General features: G+C 48.3%; 1 protein-coding gene across 2 annotated transcripts; it reads right to left on the bottom strand.

The window, feature by feature from the left end:
* Positions 1–1450: 1450 nt before the first annotated feature.
* TBC1D13 (TBC1 domain family member 13) lies at positions 1451–18808 on the bottom strand. Of its 2 annotated transcripts, XM_049896205.1 has the most exons (12): positions 18732–18808; positions 17487–17560; positions 15900–15940; positions 15269–15330; positions 14787–14886; positions 13312–13394; positions 12076–12235; positions 7631–7841; positions 6911–7074; positions 5246–5406; positions 4908–4965; positions 1451–4000 (listed from the first exon to the last, which is right to left on the bottom strand). In XM_049896205.1, exons 1-12 carry the CDS (start codon positions 18752–18754, stop codon positions 3935–3937), a joined length of 1203 nt encoding a protein of 400 aa, XP_049752162.1. In that variant the 5' UTR covers positions 18755–18808; the 3' UTR covers positions 1451–3934. The 2 variants fall into 2 exon arrangements, with proteins under 2 accessions (XP_049752162.1, XP_049752163.1); XM_049896206.1 differs by lacking the exon at positions 15900–15940 and having other exon boundaries at positions 18732–18747.
* Positions 18809–20494: the final 1686 nt, after the last annotated feature.

Raw genomic sequence — 20494 nt, 5'->3', positions numbered from 1 at the left:
CTGCTGTATGGATCATATCAAATTATGGATAACATTGTGCAGAATGGGAATTCCAAAACACTTGTGCTCATATGGAACCTGTACATAGACCAAGAGGCAGTAGTTCAAATGGAACAAGGGGATACTGTGTGGTTTAAAATCAGGAAAGGTGTGCATCAGGGTTGTATCCTTTCACCATATTCAATCTGTATGCTGAGCAAATAATCCAATAAACTGGACTATATGAAGAACGAGGCATCAGAATTGGAGGAAGACTCATTAACAACCTGCAGTGTTACAACCATGCTTGCTGAAAGCAGAGGACTTGAAGCACTTACTGGTGAAAATCAAAGACTACACCCTCCAGTGTGTATTACACCTCGACATATAGAAAATAAAAATCCTTACAACTGGACAAATAACCAACATTATGACAGAGAAAATACTGAAGTTGTCAAGGATTTTTTTACTTGGATCTACAATCAATGCCCATGGAAGCAGCAGTCAAATCAAACAACATATTGCATTGGGCAAATCTGCTGCAAGACTTCTTTAAAGTGTTGAAAAGCAAAGATGTCCCTTTGAGGACTATGGTGCACCTGACCCAAGCCATGGTGTTTTCAATCGCCTCATATGCATGAGAAAACTGGACAATAAGGAAGACAGAAAAAAAATTGATGTCTTTGAACTATGGTGCTGGTGAAGAATACTCAATGTACCATGGATTGCCAGAAGAACAAACAAATCTGTCTTCGAGGAAGTACAGCCAGAATGCTCCTTTAGAAGCAAGCATTGCAAGCCTTCGTTTCACGTACTTTGGACATGTTATGAGGAAGGACCAGTTCCTGGAGAAGAATATCATGCTTGGTAAAGTAGAGGGTCAGCGAAAGATGAAGACCCTCAAAGAGATGGATTGACACAGTAGCTGCAACAATGGGCTCAAGCATGACAATTGTGAAGATGCCACAGGATCAGGCAGTATTTTGTTCTGTTGTATGCAGGGTTGCTATGAGTCAGAACCAACTCGATGGCACCTAACAATAGTATATAGTATTCATAAAAATTTTTTCATCATAAAACTTACTCTAATATATAAAACTATCAAGAAAATAATTATGTAATAAAAATTGCATTTGCTTAAAAAGACTAACATGCTGTCATTGATTTTGTGGGATTATGGGTAACTTGTTTTATTTACATGTTTTTCAGTTTTCAAAATTTTTTAAATCTAAAAAATAACTTACTGTGTAACCATGTACGTTACACATCCTCTCCCAGTCCACACTCCCACCAGCTATAACTTGCTGTGGTTGAATGAGGTCTGCACAATCTCTTACGACAAGACTTCCTGGCCTTTCTTAGACTGCTCAAGGAAGACTTCTAACTCCGTCCCTGTTTAGACTTTGTTCCCTGCTCCCAGAGACCTCTCTGAGGTTTCAGCCCATTATAGCACCAATGCAAAGAACACATGATTTCTTAAAGACAATTTATCAACAGCATTGATCCAAGGAACAAAACAGATTAAAAAAAAAAAGCAGACTAACATTCTGACCCTCTGGAGTGAAGCCCGCTGAATTCATACAGCCCAATGTGTGTAAGTGTCCCAAGTCCTGAGGGCAGCTTCTCAAGGAGGAAGCCTTGGGCACTCTGGCTCTCTAAGGAGCTCCCTTGAGAGTCTGGGGAGAGGAAATCACCAAGGGAAGGTCTTTTCCTAGGCAGTATCCCACTGTGGAGCTCAACCTAACCAGGTCATAGTCCCTTTGATCTTGACCTTCACCTCAAGGTCAAGAAGAGGGCACTGGAGCCAGGTCTACCACTTAGGCAAATTAGATGGAGTGACTCAGGTAGTATGGCCCCAAATAGAAGGGCAGGTGGGCAGGCAACAGGGAATGCATCAGATATCCTGGGCAGTATCTGTTGAGTCCCAGGCCATGAGGGGGTTGGGGCTGAACCACCCACTGACAAGTCCTAAGAAGAGGGTATTCCAGGCTGGTGGGAAGCAGTGTGTGCCCTGTCCAAGGGGCCCTGGAGTCTGGCAAGGATACTAGCTCTCTTGTCTCCCTTCCATTCAGCTCCAGTACAGCTCCCTCCCAGCCAGGACCTGGTAAAACCAGGAAGGTCTGAAAGGCAGGGGAAGAGAATGCTGGCTCTGACCCTGGGTCACCAGGAGGACCACGTCTCTAACTCATTTCCACCTTCATGCCGCATCCACCATCCCCAAACCAAGCACTTGCCAATCTGCAATAAATAACTAGGAGTCTGAATAAATAGTAAAGTCTTCCAAATACTGTGTGTTGGGAGGAAGCAAAAAGGCAAGTGCATCAAGTCCCAGAAGAGTCCAAGGTATAGCCTGGGAAAGGAGTCACCTAGGGAAGCGGTTTCTTGCCTACGGCTGGGCTTGGGTGGCCAGCAAGAAGTCCTGCTGCTAGAGTCAGGAGGCTTTGGGGCCAACAGGGTTCCTGGGGCCCTGCTCCTGTGGGCCAGTCTGGGGAGAGGCTGAGGACCCTTGCTACCCAGGCTTCCAGACCCACACTACCTGCTTCCTTACATAAGAAGGTTCGGGGGTTGTCTGAACAGTCTTACCACTCTCACAGCCCAACACTGGGAGTAGTTAGCTGCCTCTGCTTAGAGTACATGCCCCAAGACCTGGGGACAGCACAAGCAGGTGACCAGAGAAGGGCCAGCACCTCCTCCCACCTGCTTGGGAGGTGCAGGGGCATGCAAAGGTGCTGACACAGACTCTCCTGACAGGATCCAGGGCCTCTGAGCTCATTTATGCCTGGCCCCAGGTAGGCACCATCTGGGCTAGAACCTGGAAGCCAAGGGAATGTCAACTCTTCAGAAGCACTTGGATCCAAAACCCTGGAATAGAATTTTCTTAGCAACCTTTTCCCTTGGAACACAAACCACCCTAGAGAGGGAAGAGCCTTTGGGAGAACTTCTGGAAAGATACAGGTCTCCCTCTTCATTATTTCTCAGCAGCTTTTGGTTTCCAAGTTTTTGTCATAGGGGGCAGGTTGAGTGGCCTCTAGTGAGGCACTGTGAACTCCCTCCCAGACTGGGGAACCCAGGAGCCTGGGACTCGGGGGTGGGAACAGGATGCAAAGGCCGGGGTTGACGTCCAGGGGCTATGCTGGGCCAGGATCCTTTCTGTCTCCTGGGTTCATGGGAGTTGGGGAGGGGTCAGGAGGGAAAGAGGTCAGGGATAAGGCACCCCAAGAGAAAAAAGGCAGAAGGAGAGCAATGGAGAGAGGAACATCCGGAGTGAGAATGTCACACCCACCCTCTGTGAAGAAGTGAGGGGAGAAGAGAGGGAGCCAGAGGGAGAGAGACAGGGACAGAGAACAGAGAGACCTAGAAGGATTGAAAGATACCCTTACACTAATCCTCAAAGACACAGAAAAAAAGCAGACATACCTGGGAGACTCAGAGACACACACACAAGGACCTCACACAAACTCAGTTTGAGAGAGGGCATGAGCTCAGCCTGGCAGCCTCTTAGCCCCTACAGTGTCACCTTCCCCAAGGAGAAGCCTCAGCACCAACCCCCAGAAGAAGTGGTCTCTGGCCCATTTGCCCACTGCCTGCCCTTCACCAGAGCCCAGAAAACCAGAAGCAGGAAAGGAGGAAAGGGGGCAGCAGAGCAGAGTCAGGAAGGGACACTTGGCAGCCTCCCAGTGCCCCCAAACTGTCCCAGCTCCAACCCTGCTTAGCAGACTGGACAGTGGGTCCCAGGGCTGAAGAATGTGGGGAGCCAGGGCTCGGTGGTTAGAGGAGTGCTGCACAGTGTGCCCTCAGTGGGAACGACCTAGGACGAGGTGGCCGGGGCAAGAAGGCCTGGAGTATGGCCAATTCTGCAGCTTCCCCTACGGCTGGAGATCCTATAGGCTTCTGCATGTCCCAGAAGCCAAGGGTCGGTGGCTTCTCTTCCGAACCTGGACATCTTGTGGCCAGGCTACTTTGAATCCTGGAGCTCCTTCGCTTTCTGTAGGATCTGGCAGACATCTGTGATGGGGTAATCCTGGACAGGGGAAAGGCCAACAATATGCCTCTGAAGTCAGCTCACCCTTTGCCACCTCTGCCACACCCAGGCCCTTCCCATTGGGATCTGTCACTGTGCTGGATCCTGGGCCTCAGGGGCAGACACCACAGGACACCAGACACCTCCCATCCTGCCCAAAGTCCTGCATGTGGCTAACACTACATCCACTGCAGCACTAACTTAACCAACCCACCTGGTACCACCCAAAGGGTCTCACTGAGCCTTCCTTAAGACCAGGCCCCATCCTGCCTCGTCTCTCCCTGCTCTACTCTCAAACCCTGAGCTCCAGTCATAACAAGCCTAGTACTGTGCCAGCCACTGACTATGCATTAGCTCAATGAATTATCTCAACAGCCCTATGAGGGAATTACTGTAATTATGTCCATTTTACAGAGCTAGTCACAGAGTTATTGAAAACCAACCCTAGGTCAGGCACTGATGAAGAAACACGCCTTGAGAAGTTGTCACTTGTCTCAGGTCACACAACTTGTACAGTAGAACAAAGTCCTGAACTCAAAGCTGTCTGACCCTTGAGCCCATGTTCTTAATCACTATGCCCCACACCTTCCTTCCCAAGTCCCTCCTTCTCTGAGTGCAAGCATCATTACCAACATGAATTATCACATACTGAGTGCCTACTGTGTCCCAAGCACATGTAACTTATGGAGAATACTTGGTTTAGAGTCCAAGTCATTCACTCAAAGCCACGTAACACTCAAGGTCACTAGCAGTGTTGGGACTCAAACCCAGATCTGCCTCAGGGGTTTGGATTCTTAACCCTGCTACATGCTTCTGTTCCTGACCCGAGCGGCTGCCATGATCTGAGTACTTGGTAAGTGTTTGCTTCATAGTAAAGACATAACTTGCCCCTCCAAACTCCCATTACCTGCAGGAGCCGCATGTTTACGGTAAAGTCCCCTTCCAGCAACTGTTCCCGGATCAGTCTAAGAAAAACAAGCAGCAGAAGCGCTGGAACCCTGGGCCACTCTGCGTGCAGGCCCAGCCAGGCTCTTTCCCACTCCTTCTTCACCACCCACAGCCGTGTGGTCTGAAGCTCCCCCAAGAACTCCAGAGGCTCACTCCAGCCACGTGAGAACAGCTCCCTGCCCAGCCTTCAGGTGGCTTAGGATCCTCCCCTCTGATTCATCCCAAGGATAAATTTGCCCCCGTGATTTATCCCTAGGATGGTCAGGGGAGCAGATGCTGGGTCACAGCCACACTCACATGAGCATGGCGCAGCTGACTAGAAGGAGGAAGTCAAAGCGGCTGTCGTCAGCAAAGAGGGAATCCCAGATACGGATGACGTCAGGCAACAAGAACTCCTGGGACAGCAGCAGTGTCAGCCAGCGGAAGGCAAAGAACTGGGGCTTGATGTTCTGCTCTTGCTGGGGAGAAAGAGGTGCAGATGGGGTGCAATATGCGTGTTGGTGGTTGTTGGGGAATACATGCAGGCTACTAGAAATAAATCCAGATGACTATGAACAGCAGGGACCAGGACCTAACATCAAGGACACACCAGACACGGTGAGTGCCAGGATCACTGTAGGGGGCTGGGCCCTGAGCCCTGACTGGTTAAAGGGGTACCTGCTGTTTGGTGCCAGCAAACGTCGTCATTCAGATTTCCCATTTTTCAAGAAACCCAGACTTTCATATAAATGCTTCAGATATATAAATGATGGCTCAAAGTCTTTTAAAATACAGCATAGTTTATAACCTCAGACTTATGGATGTGGAGAGTGGCCAAGCACTTACTACAGGCTTGACCTGTGCTCAGCACACTAGATATATTATCTCTTATTTAATCCACACAACAACCCTCCAAGGCAATTATTTCCACTTTAAAGATGAGCACAGTAAATGTTATTAAGTGAAAAAGCAAGTTATAAAATAGTATAAACATGATTCTATAATTGACTGCTTTCTGAAATAAACATGAGTGCTACTATTTTAAAAAATTTCTTTTTAATGTTTAAAAATGAAGCTTATACTTCTTACCTCAGAGGACTACTAACAGGCTTAACTAATTTAGTATATGGTAAAGGCCCACCAGGAGCCCTGGTGGTGAAGTGGTTAAGCACTAGGCTATGGACAGGAAGGTCAGTGGTTCGAATCCACCAGTGGCTCCACAGCAGAAGGATGCAGATGTAGCAGTCTGCTCCTGTAAAGATTACAGCCTTAGAAACCCTATGGGGCAGTTCTACTGTCTTATGGGGCCGCTATGAGTCAGAATCGACTTCATGGCAATGGGTTTGGTTTGGTTTTTTTTTTTAATTCCATTATTTATTGTGGCTTCTTAATGTTATAAGGCATGCGGTGAGGCTTAGCTTCCCATATGGTGGGCTGGTGAAACCGGCGTTACGGAAATGGTACCAATGGGATTCTCGAATGAATGAATGGGAAAAGCAACAGGCAGAAAATCCCTCACAGGAGGATAAAAGTTTCAAAAAAAAAAAAAGAAATCCATTGTTTCTACAGTTCTTGTAATTGTGAATACTGACTAGTGTATGACTTTACAAGTCTGCTCTTGTAAAGATTACGGCCTCCGAAACCCTACGGGGCAGTTCCACTCTGTCCTGTAGGGTCACCGAGTTGCAATCGAATCAACGACAACGGGGTTAAGTGCCCCTCACTGTGCCCAGCACCCAACGGCCATTAGGTAACTCTTATCAACTTTCCCTTCCACTCCCAGCCTGCTAGGTTCCCACCATCTGCTGCCAAGGTCATCTGGTCCGTCCCTAGCATGTGGGTTGACATTCCGCAGCAGTAGCAGCTATTTTCAATCCCCAGACTCAAGCCAGACCTTACCCTGGGCCTGGGATGCTCAAGAAGCCTGCTGTCTCTGCCCCTTTCTGTCTGTCAGCCCTGTAGGTATGGTCCTGGGGTCCTCACCAGTTTCAGGTAGAGCTCCACGTCCTTCTCCTTCAAAGTTGAGTACACCTTTTCCATCTTGTAGGTGATACCACATTGCGAGTCATCCAGGCTCTTGATGAAGTTGTCCCGGATCTCAGCCATGAGGTTGGTGAAGCAGAAAAAGGTGTCTGCCTCAGCATGCTCTGGGGGAGATAGGCTGGGTGTGTGCAGAAGCAAGGCAAGTGGTGCCCTCTGGTGTTCCACTCACCTCTGCTCAACAAGTGATCTTCCCCTCAACTCCGAGCCTCACCAAGTTGCTCCCACCCTTGTAGTCTGGCTCAGAGCTTCTTCTGTCCTGGACCACTCTCTACCCCCAGATTAAATCCTGCCTCGGTCTTCTCACACTCTCTGGCATTCCATACACTTAACTAGCAATGAATTACATGCTCTCCTAATGACATTTTCCAAATCATTACTTAAATCCTTTCTATCATTTAGCTTCCTGTGTATACATCTATCTACTTACAAGACCGTATGTTACAAATAGAGAGATGTATGAACACCCAATATTCTAGGAAGTCAGAGCCAGAAAGGATCTTAGAGATGATCCAGGGAAACTCCCTCATCTGAAAGAGGAAAATAAAGGCCCAGAGAGAGGAGGTGAGCATGGCCTTTTGATAAAGCCCATTAACCTGGCTTTCCTCAGCCCATTTTTCTAGAGGGTCAGCAAAAAGGGATATGGGCCAAGAAACTTTTTACCTTTCCACTCGCTGTTGGGGTCTGTGGCAAAGGTATAGTAGAGGGGTCCCACAATCTCATTCATGCCCTGCACATAAGCAATGCCAGGGTTGAGCTTGGCGTAGATGAACAGGATCCGCTCCACCACCTCCCAATGGGCCTCACAGCCGTTAGGCAGCACCACATACTCGTTCCTGGATGATGATGGGGTGGTCTTGTGTGGGGAGCTCATCTGAGGGAGAAGAGGAGGGACTGCTAGGAAGATGCGTGGCATTACCAATAGTATTCTTATCCAAAATGTCTACCATTCAGACTTAACTTCCAGCTTATAGGAAATACAGGGAATAGAAGAACATGTCAAACGCCACCACGAGGAGGAAACAACCAGCCAAATCCAGAATGTGGGACATTCTACAGGACAGCTGGACTAATATCTAACTTATGGTGATAAAAGCCAAAACAGTGGTTACCTCTGAGACGAGGGGTAGTGGCTAGAAGAGGAACTTGCAAGATGATGGAAACGATCTGTGTCTTGATCTGGTTGGTTGTTACACAGGGGTATACATGACAAAATACATATTTTGTTGTATACTTAAGAATTGTGCATTTTACTGCACACAAGTTATACTTCAATTAAAAAAAAAAACAAACTTTATACCAAAAATAGACAACTGACTAAGACTCTCCTGAAAGGCAAACGTTACAGGGAAAAAAAGTGGAAGCCTGCTCCAGATCAAGAGACTGAAGAAACCTAACATCCTAATTCAACCTTGAATGGATCCTGGTTTAAAAGTAAAACAATGAAAGATACTCTTGGGACAATTAAGGAAAATGAAATGTGGATTGGAAATCCGGTGATATGATGCAATCACTACTAATTTTAGAGGTGACAGTAGTAAGTAGGAGGATGTCCTTCCCAATTGATGCCTGCTTAAGTACTTGGGGGTGAAGGGTCAGGACATCTGCAGCTTTCTCTCTCTGTGGATGTAACACACACACAAATAAAGTAATATGTAAAATGTCAATAATTGTTGAATCTAGGTGGAAAGTATATAGATGTGCATTGTACCGTTCTTTCAACTTTTCAGAATGTTTGAAATTTTTCATTAAAAAAGTTGGGAGATAAATAAAAAGATGGTGATCCCTGCTAAAGACATATGCAATAGAGCAGCGGTCCCCAACACCAGCTGTCCATCAGAACCCTTCAAGGAGCTTTGTAAAGATTCAGGCCTCAGGCCTCCATCCTAGGCCTATTAATCAGAAGCCCCAGGGCTGGGGCTATGTGTCTGGTGAAATGAGTTCCTTTACACAGCTTTTTGCCTCAATTCTTCAGAATAACAGCTTGAGAGATTTTTCCCCTAAGCCCTGAGGAGTTTACTTTTGCCCTAGTTTTCTACCCCAGAGGGTTCATTACATGTCCTGGGTAAGCTGTAAAGGACTTGGTTTGATACCTTTTCCTGGCCCTCGGCTGCAGCCTGCCCTGTATTGGTATGCACCTTGCAGGGATTAGTCATTATACCCATTCAAATAAAGTGACTAGGGACTATGCAAATAAGGTGACTACAGCCTACTAAACAAAGTGTCCGTGCCCTATGGAGAGGGGATTGGTGTTTGTGGGACTCCACTCACTGAAAGGGACTGTGTCTTAAAATTGACAAGGAGTCCTGTATATATACACCCAACCCCACAGAGGTTTTTCAGACAGACAGGAGGCAGGCAGAAGCAGACGGAAGGAAGAAAAGAGAAGCAGAGAGAGAAGAGGCATGGAACCTCCTAAAAGAGCTATTACACAGGCCCAGAAAGGGCTCTGCAGCAGGGCTGGTGGTGACAGGCAGCAGGGCCAAGAGAAACCTGTCCTAAGGAGGCCAAAAGGAGCCTATCCTCAGGAGGCTGAAAGAAGGTCTGTCCTCACAGGGCTGAGAGGAAGTGTGCCTGGCAGCAAGAAGGGCCTGCTTGCTTGCATGGCTGAGAGGACCTGAGACAGCTGTCATGCACTGAAGAAGAGAGATTTTGCCTACGTACTTCCTGACCCTGACCCTGAGTTGTACCCTGTTGATCCTGAGCCTGAGTTGTACCCCACTGCTTCCTTAAGAAACCACTTAACTGTAAATACAATTTGTGAGTTCTGTGTGGTCACTACAATGGACTATTGAATGCAGCAGAGCAACAAAGAATGCTATAACAGGAATGGCTGGTGTTGGAATCGGTAAAAAGGTTGCAAAGTGGAGGTATGTCTGGCCTCCACCTCCCAGGGATCAACCTGGGGCTCATCTTGATCCTGGTCACTATCTTGCCTCAAGTTAGACAGGTTCTGACACTGTTACTACTCCCACTGTTTTACACCTATATTACCGCTGAAGACAAACCCAAGCACAGATGGTATATGAAGCTGCCCTAAAGGGACAGGGTCCTAGAGACATTAAACACCTTTTCCCATTACATATACATACATAAATGTAGACACATATGTATATGGGTGCACATATGAGCACACATATACATCACTAACATTTACCGAGACCTTTCTATGCACCAGATGGTGCACTAAAAAAAACTTCTCCATTTAATCCTCTCAACCTAGAACATCCTCTCAATATCATTTGCAAAAGGAGAAAAGTGAGAATTAAAAAGGTGGTCACTCGTCAAATATTTTGCATCAAGTGGTAGAACTTGGACTTGAACCCATACCAAGTCCAGAACCTGAGGTCTAGGCCTCTAGGCCAGACTGCCTCTCAAGAATGTCCAGTGGTTCCCACTTTCTGAGAATCTGCATAGCTGTGACCACATTTAATCCTCCAGGCAACTAAAAAGGTAGGCAGCCAGGCAGAGATGATTATGCCCAGTTTATGGAAGAGGAAACAGAGGCCCAGGAAAGTGAGCCTAGTATTATTTGCCCAGAGTCACACAAACATCAACTTCAACTCAAATCTCCCAACCACAGGTCCAGAAGGTCTAGGGATGAAGCCTCTGATTGGGTTCTCTGTCACCAGGACCAGCCCCAACACTTAAAATCAGTACGAGCTCAGCTCCCAAGCCCCAAATACTAAAGTGAACCAAATGACAGGAGGCAGCCCCCGACTCCCCCACAAGCCCTTCACCAGAAAATCACCAGCCAAGTAAGAGGGCTGCTCACAAAGCAAACTACATGGTTATTAAACCAAGCAATCTGCACCTCATGGCAATTACGCGAGACACCTACCTCTGTCATAGGCACATAGAATTCCATCCACAGAAATACTGCACCTACATCCCTGCTGCCCCTGTAGTGAAAAACGGCTGCCCTCTTAGACGCAGAGAGCCTTGAGCAAAGTCACACATTTCCACTTGGAGGAGAAAGCCTCTGCAGTATTATCCATCTCCAGCTTGCTGGAAGTTACAGAGAAGTTTTTCCATTGTCGGAAGACAATAAAAAGTTCTGGGGAACAAGTCAGAGCTCCGGACACAAAGCCACTGGTATAAGGAAAAAGGTAACACCCTTGTCTGGCTGCAGTGGCTGCTGGGAGTTACAGGGCTCGCCGACAACACTGGGGTTTAGACACTCAGCACGACTCGCCCAGAAGTGTCACCAGTTGCCTAAAAACATACTCAAGCCAGAAACCTAGGAGTCATTCTTGATTTCTGTTTTCTTCACCATCCACCTGCATATCCCAGCAACAAGTCTTGGCAACTAGATCTCTCCGGTCTGTGCCCCATCCACTGCAGCCCAGGCCGCCACCACCTCTGGCCTAGATGACCGCAGCAGCCTCCTGAGAGGCCTCTTCACCTCCATTCCTGGCCCCTCAAGCCAATACCCACACAGCATCCAAAGTAATCTTTTACAACAGCGACCTAAGTCATACTACTGCCCTGCTCAGAATGTATCCACAGCGACCCCTGCCCTCAGAATCAAGACCCCATGTGGCTCACCACCAGCGGCCTCTCCAGCATCCTCTGCAGCCCTCTTTCCCCCTCACTCGCTGCCTCTAGCCACCAGAAGCCCCTAGTCCTTGAACAGACAATGCTCACTCCTGCTGAGGACTTTACCACATAAGCTCTTCTTTCCACCTAAAACACTCTCTTCCCTTCACCTTTCAGGTCTCAGCTTAAATGTCACTTCCCTCAGGGCAGCCTTCGTGGATACCCAAACCAGGGCAGAACCCTACCCCCATTTCTACCCCCATCCCACCTTCTCATCACATTTATTTTTCCAAAAGCCATCGTCATTACAAGTCTAGAAGCACCAACTCATCCACGGCTCACTCACTGTAAGGCAGGGCTGGCACCCAGCAAGAGTGCAATGAGCGTTTGATATCTGACCTTCAGGAAGAGCCCCAGAAATGGATCTGGCAGAGCCATGGTCGCTTGTGAGCAACTGTTTGGAACATATGGTAATGGACCAGATGCCCCCATGGCCAGTGCGCCAGGGGAGGGAGCAGGAAAGGAAGGCTGTCACAGGTAGTCCCTAGGGTCCCCAGCTTGGCTCTCACGTTTGTGACTCCACTCCGGTTCCGGGCCACTGTCTGGGATTTCAGCGTTGTCTGTTCCACCCGCTTACGAAGGGTCTCGAATTCATTCTGGGGGTCCAGGATGAGGAGGCAGGGGTACTCAGTGGCCCTCTGGAAGAAGGATATGTCTGGACACAGCCTCCTGTGACCAGGGAGCAGGAGAAAGAGCCATTACTCAGGGTAGAAGCTGTGGCCATTCTATCAGCACCCTTCTGCCAAGAGACCCCCAGGCATCCTAAAAGGAATTTTTTTTAAATAACATTTAAAAATCAATACGGTTTAAAAAAAAAAAAAAGTAATATAGTCAGCGTATATGAATATAGATCCACTTAAGAGACTGAAGGAGCCCTGTTGGTGCAGTGATTAAAGCACTTGGCTGCTAACCAAAAGGTCAGTGGTTTGAAACCATCAGCCGCTCCACGGGAAAAAGACGTGGCGGTCTGCTTCCATGAAGATTACAGCCTTAGAAAACCTATGGGGCAGATCTACTGTGTCCTATAAGGCCACTATGAGTCTGAATTGACTTGACAGCAATGGGTTTTTGATTTTAAGAGACTGTACTGGGTTGAACACTGTCCCCCAAAATTCATGTCCACCCAGAAACTATGAATGCAACCTTATTTAGCAATAGGGTCTTTGTAGATATAAACCAAGTTAAAACAGTGAGCCCTAGTCCAATACGACTGGTGTCTTTAAAAGAGGAGGTAAACCTGGACACATGACACATAGAGGGATGACAGATTTGTGAAGATGGAAGCAGAAACTGGAGTTATGGCTGCCACAAGCGAAGGAATGCCAAGTATTGCCAACAACCATTAAAGGCGGAAGAGGCAAGGGATTTTCTCCTAGAGCCTTCCAAAGAGCATGGCCCTGCCGACACCTTGATTTAGGATTTCTGGGCTCCAGAACAGTGAGAGACTGTTTCTGTTGTTGAAGCCCCCCACTGTGTGGTAATTTGTCAGGACACCCCTAGGGAACTAACCCGAGGATAAAGGAGAGCCTGGCAGTACAAGCACAGGAAAGCCCATTCACTCACTTCACCCGCCAGCCCCATTCTCCACCCACCATCAGTGGCGCCTGGACCTAACTAGCAGAACAACCCACAGACAGCTTCTAAGATACCTGCCCTGTAGGCCTGGGCTAGAAAAGGAAAGAGCTGAGCTAGGAAACCTCCCAGAAGTCCCATGGCCAGCTCCCAGCCCCCGAGGACCCGCTTACCGGACATCTTTGTCAATCTGCAGCAGTACCTCATTGTCCTTGAAGTACGTGTTCCACCGGCTGTCAGGGTTGGGGTTGAGTGGCTATGGGGAGAAAAGCAGCAACTCTGTCCTGGGCCTAGCTAGGGCCCCAGTGAAGACACTGACCACTCAGCTATGGTTTTGCATTACCAACCCCACCCATGACCCAGCTATGGCTCTAAGAAAGCCTGGAGCTACTCCGAGGAGACAGCATAGGCCTCCCTGCTGCCTCCCAAATTATGTTCAGACTCCACAGCCAGTCCTACAGTCAGCTCAGGGTATATCCCTACTTGGCAAGGACTGTTCTTCCTGTCCACTGCTGTAGCTCTGTTGTTGTTGTGTGCTGTTGAATCGATTCTGACTCATAGCAACCATATAAGACAGGGTAGAACCACCTCATAGGGTTTCCAAGGCTATCATCTTTACAGAAACAGACTGCCACATCTTCACATCTTTCTCCTGCATACCAGCTAATGGGTTTGAATTGCCAACCTTTCAGTTAGCAGCCAAGTGCTTAACCACCAGACCACAAGGGCTTCTCACTGTAACGTTAAAAAAAAAAACAACTCGTTGCCGTCAAGTTGATTCCAACTCATAGCAACCCTACAGGACGGAGGAGAACCCATATGGTTTCCAAAGAGTGCCTGGTGAATGTGAACTGCCGACCTTTTTGGTTTGTATTCGTAGCTCTTAAACACTATACCACCACGGTTTCCATTGTAACTTTAACCAAAAAAAAAAAAAACCAAACCCACTGCCATTGAGTCGATTCCGCCTCATAGCAACCTTATAGGACAGAGTAGAACTGCCCCATGGAGTTACCAAGGAGCGCCTGGAGGATTCTAACTACTGACCTCTTGGTTAGCAGTCACAGCACTTAACCACTACTCCACCAGGGTTTCCATTGTACCATTAGGTCTCTTCAAATCTAATTCATTGATGCTTTGAGTTGTCAGTCAAAACAGGTCCAATTCATCTCCACTTTCTCCACTTGGAAGCACACAGGGAGGAGCTCGGTATTTGCAGGTAAAACAGGGCTTTCTCCTGGCCCCAGAAAGGTAGTTTATCCTCAACTCCTGCCCTGCTCTTACCTTTCTTCAACTGTAAAATCAGAGTACCTTCTTCAAAGAACTGGGGTGAGGATTTAAAGGAGACAGTGCATGCAAAGACTGGGCACAGCACAGTGCACGGAGCGCTCTGTGAACACTGGCTATCATTACGTTACTAACTGGGCTCAGGTACCTGCGGTTTGCACAGGCCTGGGGAGGAGAGGGGAGAGACAATGGTCTTCAGGGCTGAGAAGCCAAATGCATGCAGAAAGGAGGTACTAACGGTTCCAGAGGGGACCAAAACCAGGCTGTACCTAACCTCAGGGTTGGGAGGACATTGCCTGCTCCAAAACCCCCACCCATCTCCACCCCAAAGCCTCCATCCCCACTGCCAACCCCCACTCACATGATCCTCAAAGGTCACGTCCTCCCTGGACACTCCCATGTTGGCCTTGGCAATGCCAGGCTGGATAATCATTTCTCTCAGGAACTGAGAATACAACTCCCTGCAGGAGAGAAGAGGGACAGAGGATGATCCCCAAAGGCCCTGCCCAGGCAGCCCAGAGAAGCAGCCCCGGGAGGGAGAAGAGGGACAGAGGATGATCCCCAAAGGCCCTGCCCAAGCGGCCCAGAGAAGCAGCCCCGGGAGGGAGAAGAGGGACAGAGGATGATCCCCAAAGACCCTGCCCAGGCGGCCCAGAGAAGCAGCCCCGGGAGGGAGCAGAAGGACAGAGGATGATCCCCAATGGTCCTGCCCAGGCAGCCCACAGATGCAGCCACGGGCCCAGGCAGCCCAGAGATGCAGGCCCAGGAGGCAGGACGTTCTCAGCGCCTCCTGTTCTGTCTGATACAAGGCCCTGCCATCACCACCCTTTCACAGGGTCTCACCTCTGCTTGGCCAGGATGGAGGTCCATGAGGCTCTCTCCAAGGGCAGGTAGTTCAAGAGAATCTGCACAAAGGGAGGGAGGCAGGTTCTGGTGACTGCCCACCCCAACCCTGGGCAAGGGGTGGAGGCTGACAGGCCTTGAAAAGAATATCTAATAAAGCCCAGAGGAGACAAGATGGGCTCAAACCCAGGAACGTTGGTGTGGGTCAGGGCAGCCTCCCCTTTCCTCTCACTGCCTCCCTTCTCCCAAACCAGCCTTTTCCTCTGCTTTTCCTCATACAGACTCTTCCAAATGGTAATACAACCCCGTGCTCAAGGGGACTGGAAACCAGGACACCTCAACTAACAGCTTTGGCCAAAGCACAGCCTTTGTTTTGTCCTGATAAGTATCACTTCACTGCACCGTATAGACTGAGAAGCAGAGGGCTTCACTGGCATTAGAAAGTGGCCTATCCCAAGGTGATCCCGGAGGGCATGCCAAGAGGAAGAGAAAACCCAGAACTGCCCAGAAAAGCTTCCTCAGGCAAGCAAGGAAAGGTACAGGACAGGAAGAAGGGGCTGGGGTGGGGACAGCCCATGCAGGGACCCAGGGACTCTCAGCAGAGCAGAAGCCCCACCCTAGGCACACCCACCTTCCAGCAGAGGCACCGCAGTCCGCCCTCACAGGGTATGCCTGTGGACACAGCAGGCAAAGGTCACACCCCAGGCCAGAGTTCCAGAACCCCCAGTCCTCTGCTTCAGGACCCAGTTGGCAGGGAGTAGAGCGGGCAAAAGATACTTCAAGAATCATTTTTCCACCAGAAAGATTACTAGACTGGATGCTAAGCCAGGTTTAATTTCTCTGCATGCCCCCAGGGCCCAGCCCAGACCTCCCTCTGTCTGAAATGTTCTCCTGAGGATAATAGTATTTCACCCTTCTCACCCTGGATATTTCCTCCTGAGAGCTGCCTTTACCAAATACCATCTCCCCCAGTCAAAGTCAGGTCCCCCTGTTATAAACACTAATGGCTCCATGACTTCTCCTTCATAGCATCCATCACAAATGGTAGAATTTGTATATTTATTTAATGTCTGCAATTCCTACTACTGGGTAAGCCTTCTAAAAGCAGGAAGCACATCTGTCTTATATTCCCAGTGCCTAGCACAGGACATGATGCAAAGAAGGTATTCCATAAGCATTTGTAGAACATGAAGTAAAATATAAATGCTAAGCGCTTTACAGACGTTATTTCACTATTTTAACCTATTGGGAGATAAGTATCGTTGTCCTCATTTTATAGACAACAAAACTTATCTGTAAAGCACGGAGCAATCAAGGATTCAGACACAGGTCTGTCTGACTCTAGGGCCCAAACTCGCCACCACTATCCCAGGCTGCTGTGCATGGGGAATAAGTAGATACTTCAGTCCAGCACAGATCCCAGGACCCTTCAAGCTCTTCAGGGCCTAAATATCAGTCACTTAGCTGTCTTGAACAGAAAAACAAACTTCGACAATATTCTCAGGAACCTTACTAGAGTAGCTGTTGCTATGGTATCCCGGGCACATGAACTAATCCCCACAGCGAATGCGCATGGGGATGAAAGGGTACCTCAAGAACTCCTTGCTGGCAAAGCTAAGGGGCCAAGGCAGTGACAAGAAACTACATAAAACATCTTGGTATATTTCTAAAGACAGGCAAAAAGCAGGTTATCTCTGTGCTGGAAGGTCAAACATGCCAGGGAGAATAAAGTCAAACATTACTGAGGTTCAGCTCCTTCAAGTCAGTGTCCCAAGGCTGGACTTTCACCATTAACCAAAGTTCACTGTCACCTCAGTCTGCTTTGATTCCAAGCCAGGGAGAAAACCATGAACTCTAGGCTAACCAAATTCCGCAACACAGGAAGCTTGCGGAGGAATGAGGAAAGACCTGATCTAGGTTCAAAAGGTCTTCTCTCCACTCTCATTCTCAGTCTCAATCTTAAGTTATTCTCAGGAACCTGGCAACTCCCTGCCTGAGGCCTATAGGCACATCAACCATAGCCCTTGCTCCCCTGACAACCCCCTCCAGGCTCAGGGAAGTCACTGACTTGGCTTTACGGAATCTGGAAAAGACAGTATGAGTCCCCAGATAGTCAGGCCAGCCTCCAGAACTGACAGGGTGTGTCACTGGGCACCTTCCCTTCCATCCTAGCCACAAGCTGTCGTAGGGGAACCCTGAAAATAGAGTTGCCTCTTACCACTAAAACTGAGTTCCCGAAGCTTTTCCAAGGCAATCGTGGGCTCCTTCAGGACATCCTGGAAATCTGCAATCCTAGAAGGGAACCCAAAAAAAGCAAAGCCACTGCTGAGGAGTCAATTCCGACTTATAGCAACCCTGTAGGACAGAGTAGAACTACCCCATAGGGTTTCCAAGGCTGTAATCTTTAGAGAAGCAGACTGCCACATCTTTCTCCCATGGAGTGGCTGGTGGGTTCAAACCACCAACTTTTCGGTTAGTAACCTAGTGCTTAACCACTGCACCACTAGGGTTCCTACCCTAGAAGGGAAAAGGGGAGGCAATGAACCATACCCAATCCCCAAAGTGACAGGCTTAGTGCAGAAGCCTTTAGCCCACAGCTTCCTCACACCACCAGTCTGCAATCTGCCCCTCCCTCCCCTTCCATATGTAAAGATGGTAAAGTTCAGTCAAAGTCCTATAACCAAAGGCAGTTACTGGTAACTATAAACAATATTTCCAATATCACTTTTTCCTCTAAGCTGAGACACAGAATGCCAATGAAGGAACTTGAGAAATATTCTTGTGCAGAGGTTCTCAAAAAAACACCATAAAATTAGACACTTTTTCATATTTAGACAGCTGGCATTACTGGGTACTTCCTGCTGGCCAGGTGCAGCACACAGCACCCTACTACTTAAACTCAACGAACCCTAGGAAGCAGGAGTAATTTCATCCGCAGATAACAGACTTGTGCAATCTGCAGTCAGCTTTCCATGCTCAAAATTACAATCATTATTAAGACCTCTGGAGCTGCCGCAGGCAAGGACAAAAGGTTTTTAAATCAAGTCCGGCAGGAAAACTTAAGTGTAAGCAAATTTTAGCTAATGCTCCAGGATGTGATCCGGAGGGAGGGGACGGAATGGAGAATCCAGGTTCTCTAGCATTTCCAGTAAAAAAAGGGCCAAGAAGGACGGGGAGGATTTGGAGAGAGGAGGGTACTGGGGGGTAAAGGCATAACGAGAATGAGCCGGAGGGCGGGGCATCACGGCCCTAGATAAGCAAGACCCAGGTAAGGGCAAGGGGGATCCTCTCCGGGGACACTGGGGACAGGAGAGTTGCCTCTGCCCTGGTCCCCCTCGGGCCCACAGGCGGTGAGGCTCTCGAGTCCCACTGCCAGGGAGCTCCTCGTTCCTGGTTGCACCCGCGCTGCCCACTCAGCGGGACAGAGGTGACAGCCAGGACGGGCCGCCCCCGTGGCCCTTACCGGCTCTTGTGCAGACTCGACATGGTGTTGACTTCCGGATCTCGCTGCCGTCGCCGCCACCGCCCACCCCGACAGGCGGGGCGTTTCACAAATGCCTCCGGCCGGAAACACACAATAACCCGCGCGCGCGTTCCGTTCCTCCCCGCCCGCTCATTCCGTTCCTCCCCGCCCGCTCATTCCGGCCGAGTCCAGTTTACGTCCCGCCCCCTCCCCCCGCTTCCGTAGCTGGACGGAGTGGGCGGGACACCGAGGGGCTGGGGGCTCCCCTTCCGGCTTCCCTGCCTCGCGGAGCCTCTTAGAGCCTGCGCCCCGAGTGTGAAGTTGTGGAGGCTGGCTTAGGCAGTGTGCCGCAGGGCCGTTCCTTGCGCTTCCCAGGGCCTCAGTTTCTATCTGCACGATACACCTGCGGCTATTGCTTGGTTGCAGAATGTCTGCCTGACCTTCCGACTAAAGGCCCCGTGCTAGTGGTTCTGTGCTGCTGAGCCCTCAAGGCGTATATAAGTGACTCGCCCAGAGCAGAAGGCTCAATAAAAGATGGAGAACGATAAAAATCAGTGTTTCTTTGACTTTTGGGTTTTTTATAATTTTATCGTAATTTCAGAATAAAAAGAAAAGGCAGCGTCACTGATTTTCCCTACAAATATGTGTGCATATGTGCATAATTGTCATTTTTTCAAATTTCCCCACACATCAGGGAAAACTCTCACTGGACTACCTGCTAAGATACCTCCGGGGCTGTCCGGTGTGCCTGCCCAGCAGGTCGTTGTCCAATGGAGCAGACACACAGATACCTGTTTTCTTTATTCACTCATTTCCACAATTTCTGCACCCACTATGTGCTAGACACTACGGTAAATGTCTCTGAAGAATACAAAAATTAAATTTCTTTATATGAAATACAAGAAATGAATAAACATTGACTTACTTGAACAAAAGGAAAGGAGTATTTTTCCAGATAAAAGGAATACCAGGCAGCCCTTAAAACTGTTGGGACGACAGGGAAAAAGAAATATGTTAAGAAAAATACAGACTAGAAGGTATTGGGATAGGTGGCTATCATCGGGGAGAAAAAAAGTAAAATTCCTACCTCACATCTCACGCAAAAATAAATTCTAAATGAATTAAACCTCTATAAAGGAAAGCTCCAGAAGATTAGAAGAAAACCATATAGAAAAAATGTTTATGATCTTGGAGAAGGAAAGATGCTTTCAAGGAAGACACAAAGCTCAGAAGCCATAAAAGATAAGACAGATATATACCTAAATAAAATTTAAAATCTCTATATGGTAAAGTAAGCTCCTTGGATGGCACAAACAGTTTGCACTCGACTACCAACCACCCAGTGACTCTGTGGAAGAAAGCTCTGACAATCTGCATCTGTAAAGAATGCGGCCAAGAAAACCGTACGGAGAAGTTCTATTCTCTAATACATGGGGCCTCCATTGGCCAGGATCGACTCCGCAGCAACAAGTATGATAAAGTAAAAGACAAACATCAATAGGACAAATATTTGCATTTTTTATGATAAAAAAAAATCCATTGCCTTTGATTCAATCCCAAATAGGACAGAGTAAAAACCTCCTTATAGGGTTTCCAAGGAGTGGCTGGTAGATTCAAAGTGCTGACCTTTTGGTTAGCAGCCTGAGCTCTTAACCACTACACCACCAGGGCTCCTACTTTATGATAAAGGGTTAATATTCCTAACACATAAAGAGCTCTTAGATCAACGAGAAAAAGGCAAACACCCCCCATGCGTACATGAG

The sequence above is a fragment of the Elephas maximus genome, chromosome 9 (genome assembly GCF_024166365.1).
Source record: "Elephas maximus indicus isolate mEleMax1 chromosome 9, mEleMax1 primary haplotype, whole genome shotgun sequence".
NCBI lineage: Eukaryota > Metazoa > Chordata > Mammalia > Proboscidea > Elephantidae > Elephas > Elephas maximus.
Note: the sequence above shows the minus strand (reverse complement) of the source record. Positions and strands in the feature narration are given on the sequence as shown.

What these genes read in the sequence shown, in the direction of transcription:
- TBC1D13 (XM_049896205.1), bottom strand. Translation starts at nt 18,754, where the DNA reads ATGTCGAGTCTGCACAAGAGCCG. An exon ending in TCGAGTCTGCACAAGAGCCG is followed by an intron (nt 17,561 to 18,731) that starts GTAAGGGCCACG and finishes GTTCCCTTCTAG; the next exon opens with GATTGCAGATTTCCAGGATG. An exon ending in GTCAGCTGCGCCATGCTCAT is followed by an intron (nt 4,966 to 5,245) that starts GTGAGTGTGGCT and finishes TGTTTTTCTTAG; the next exon opens with ACTGATCCGGGAACAGTTGC.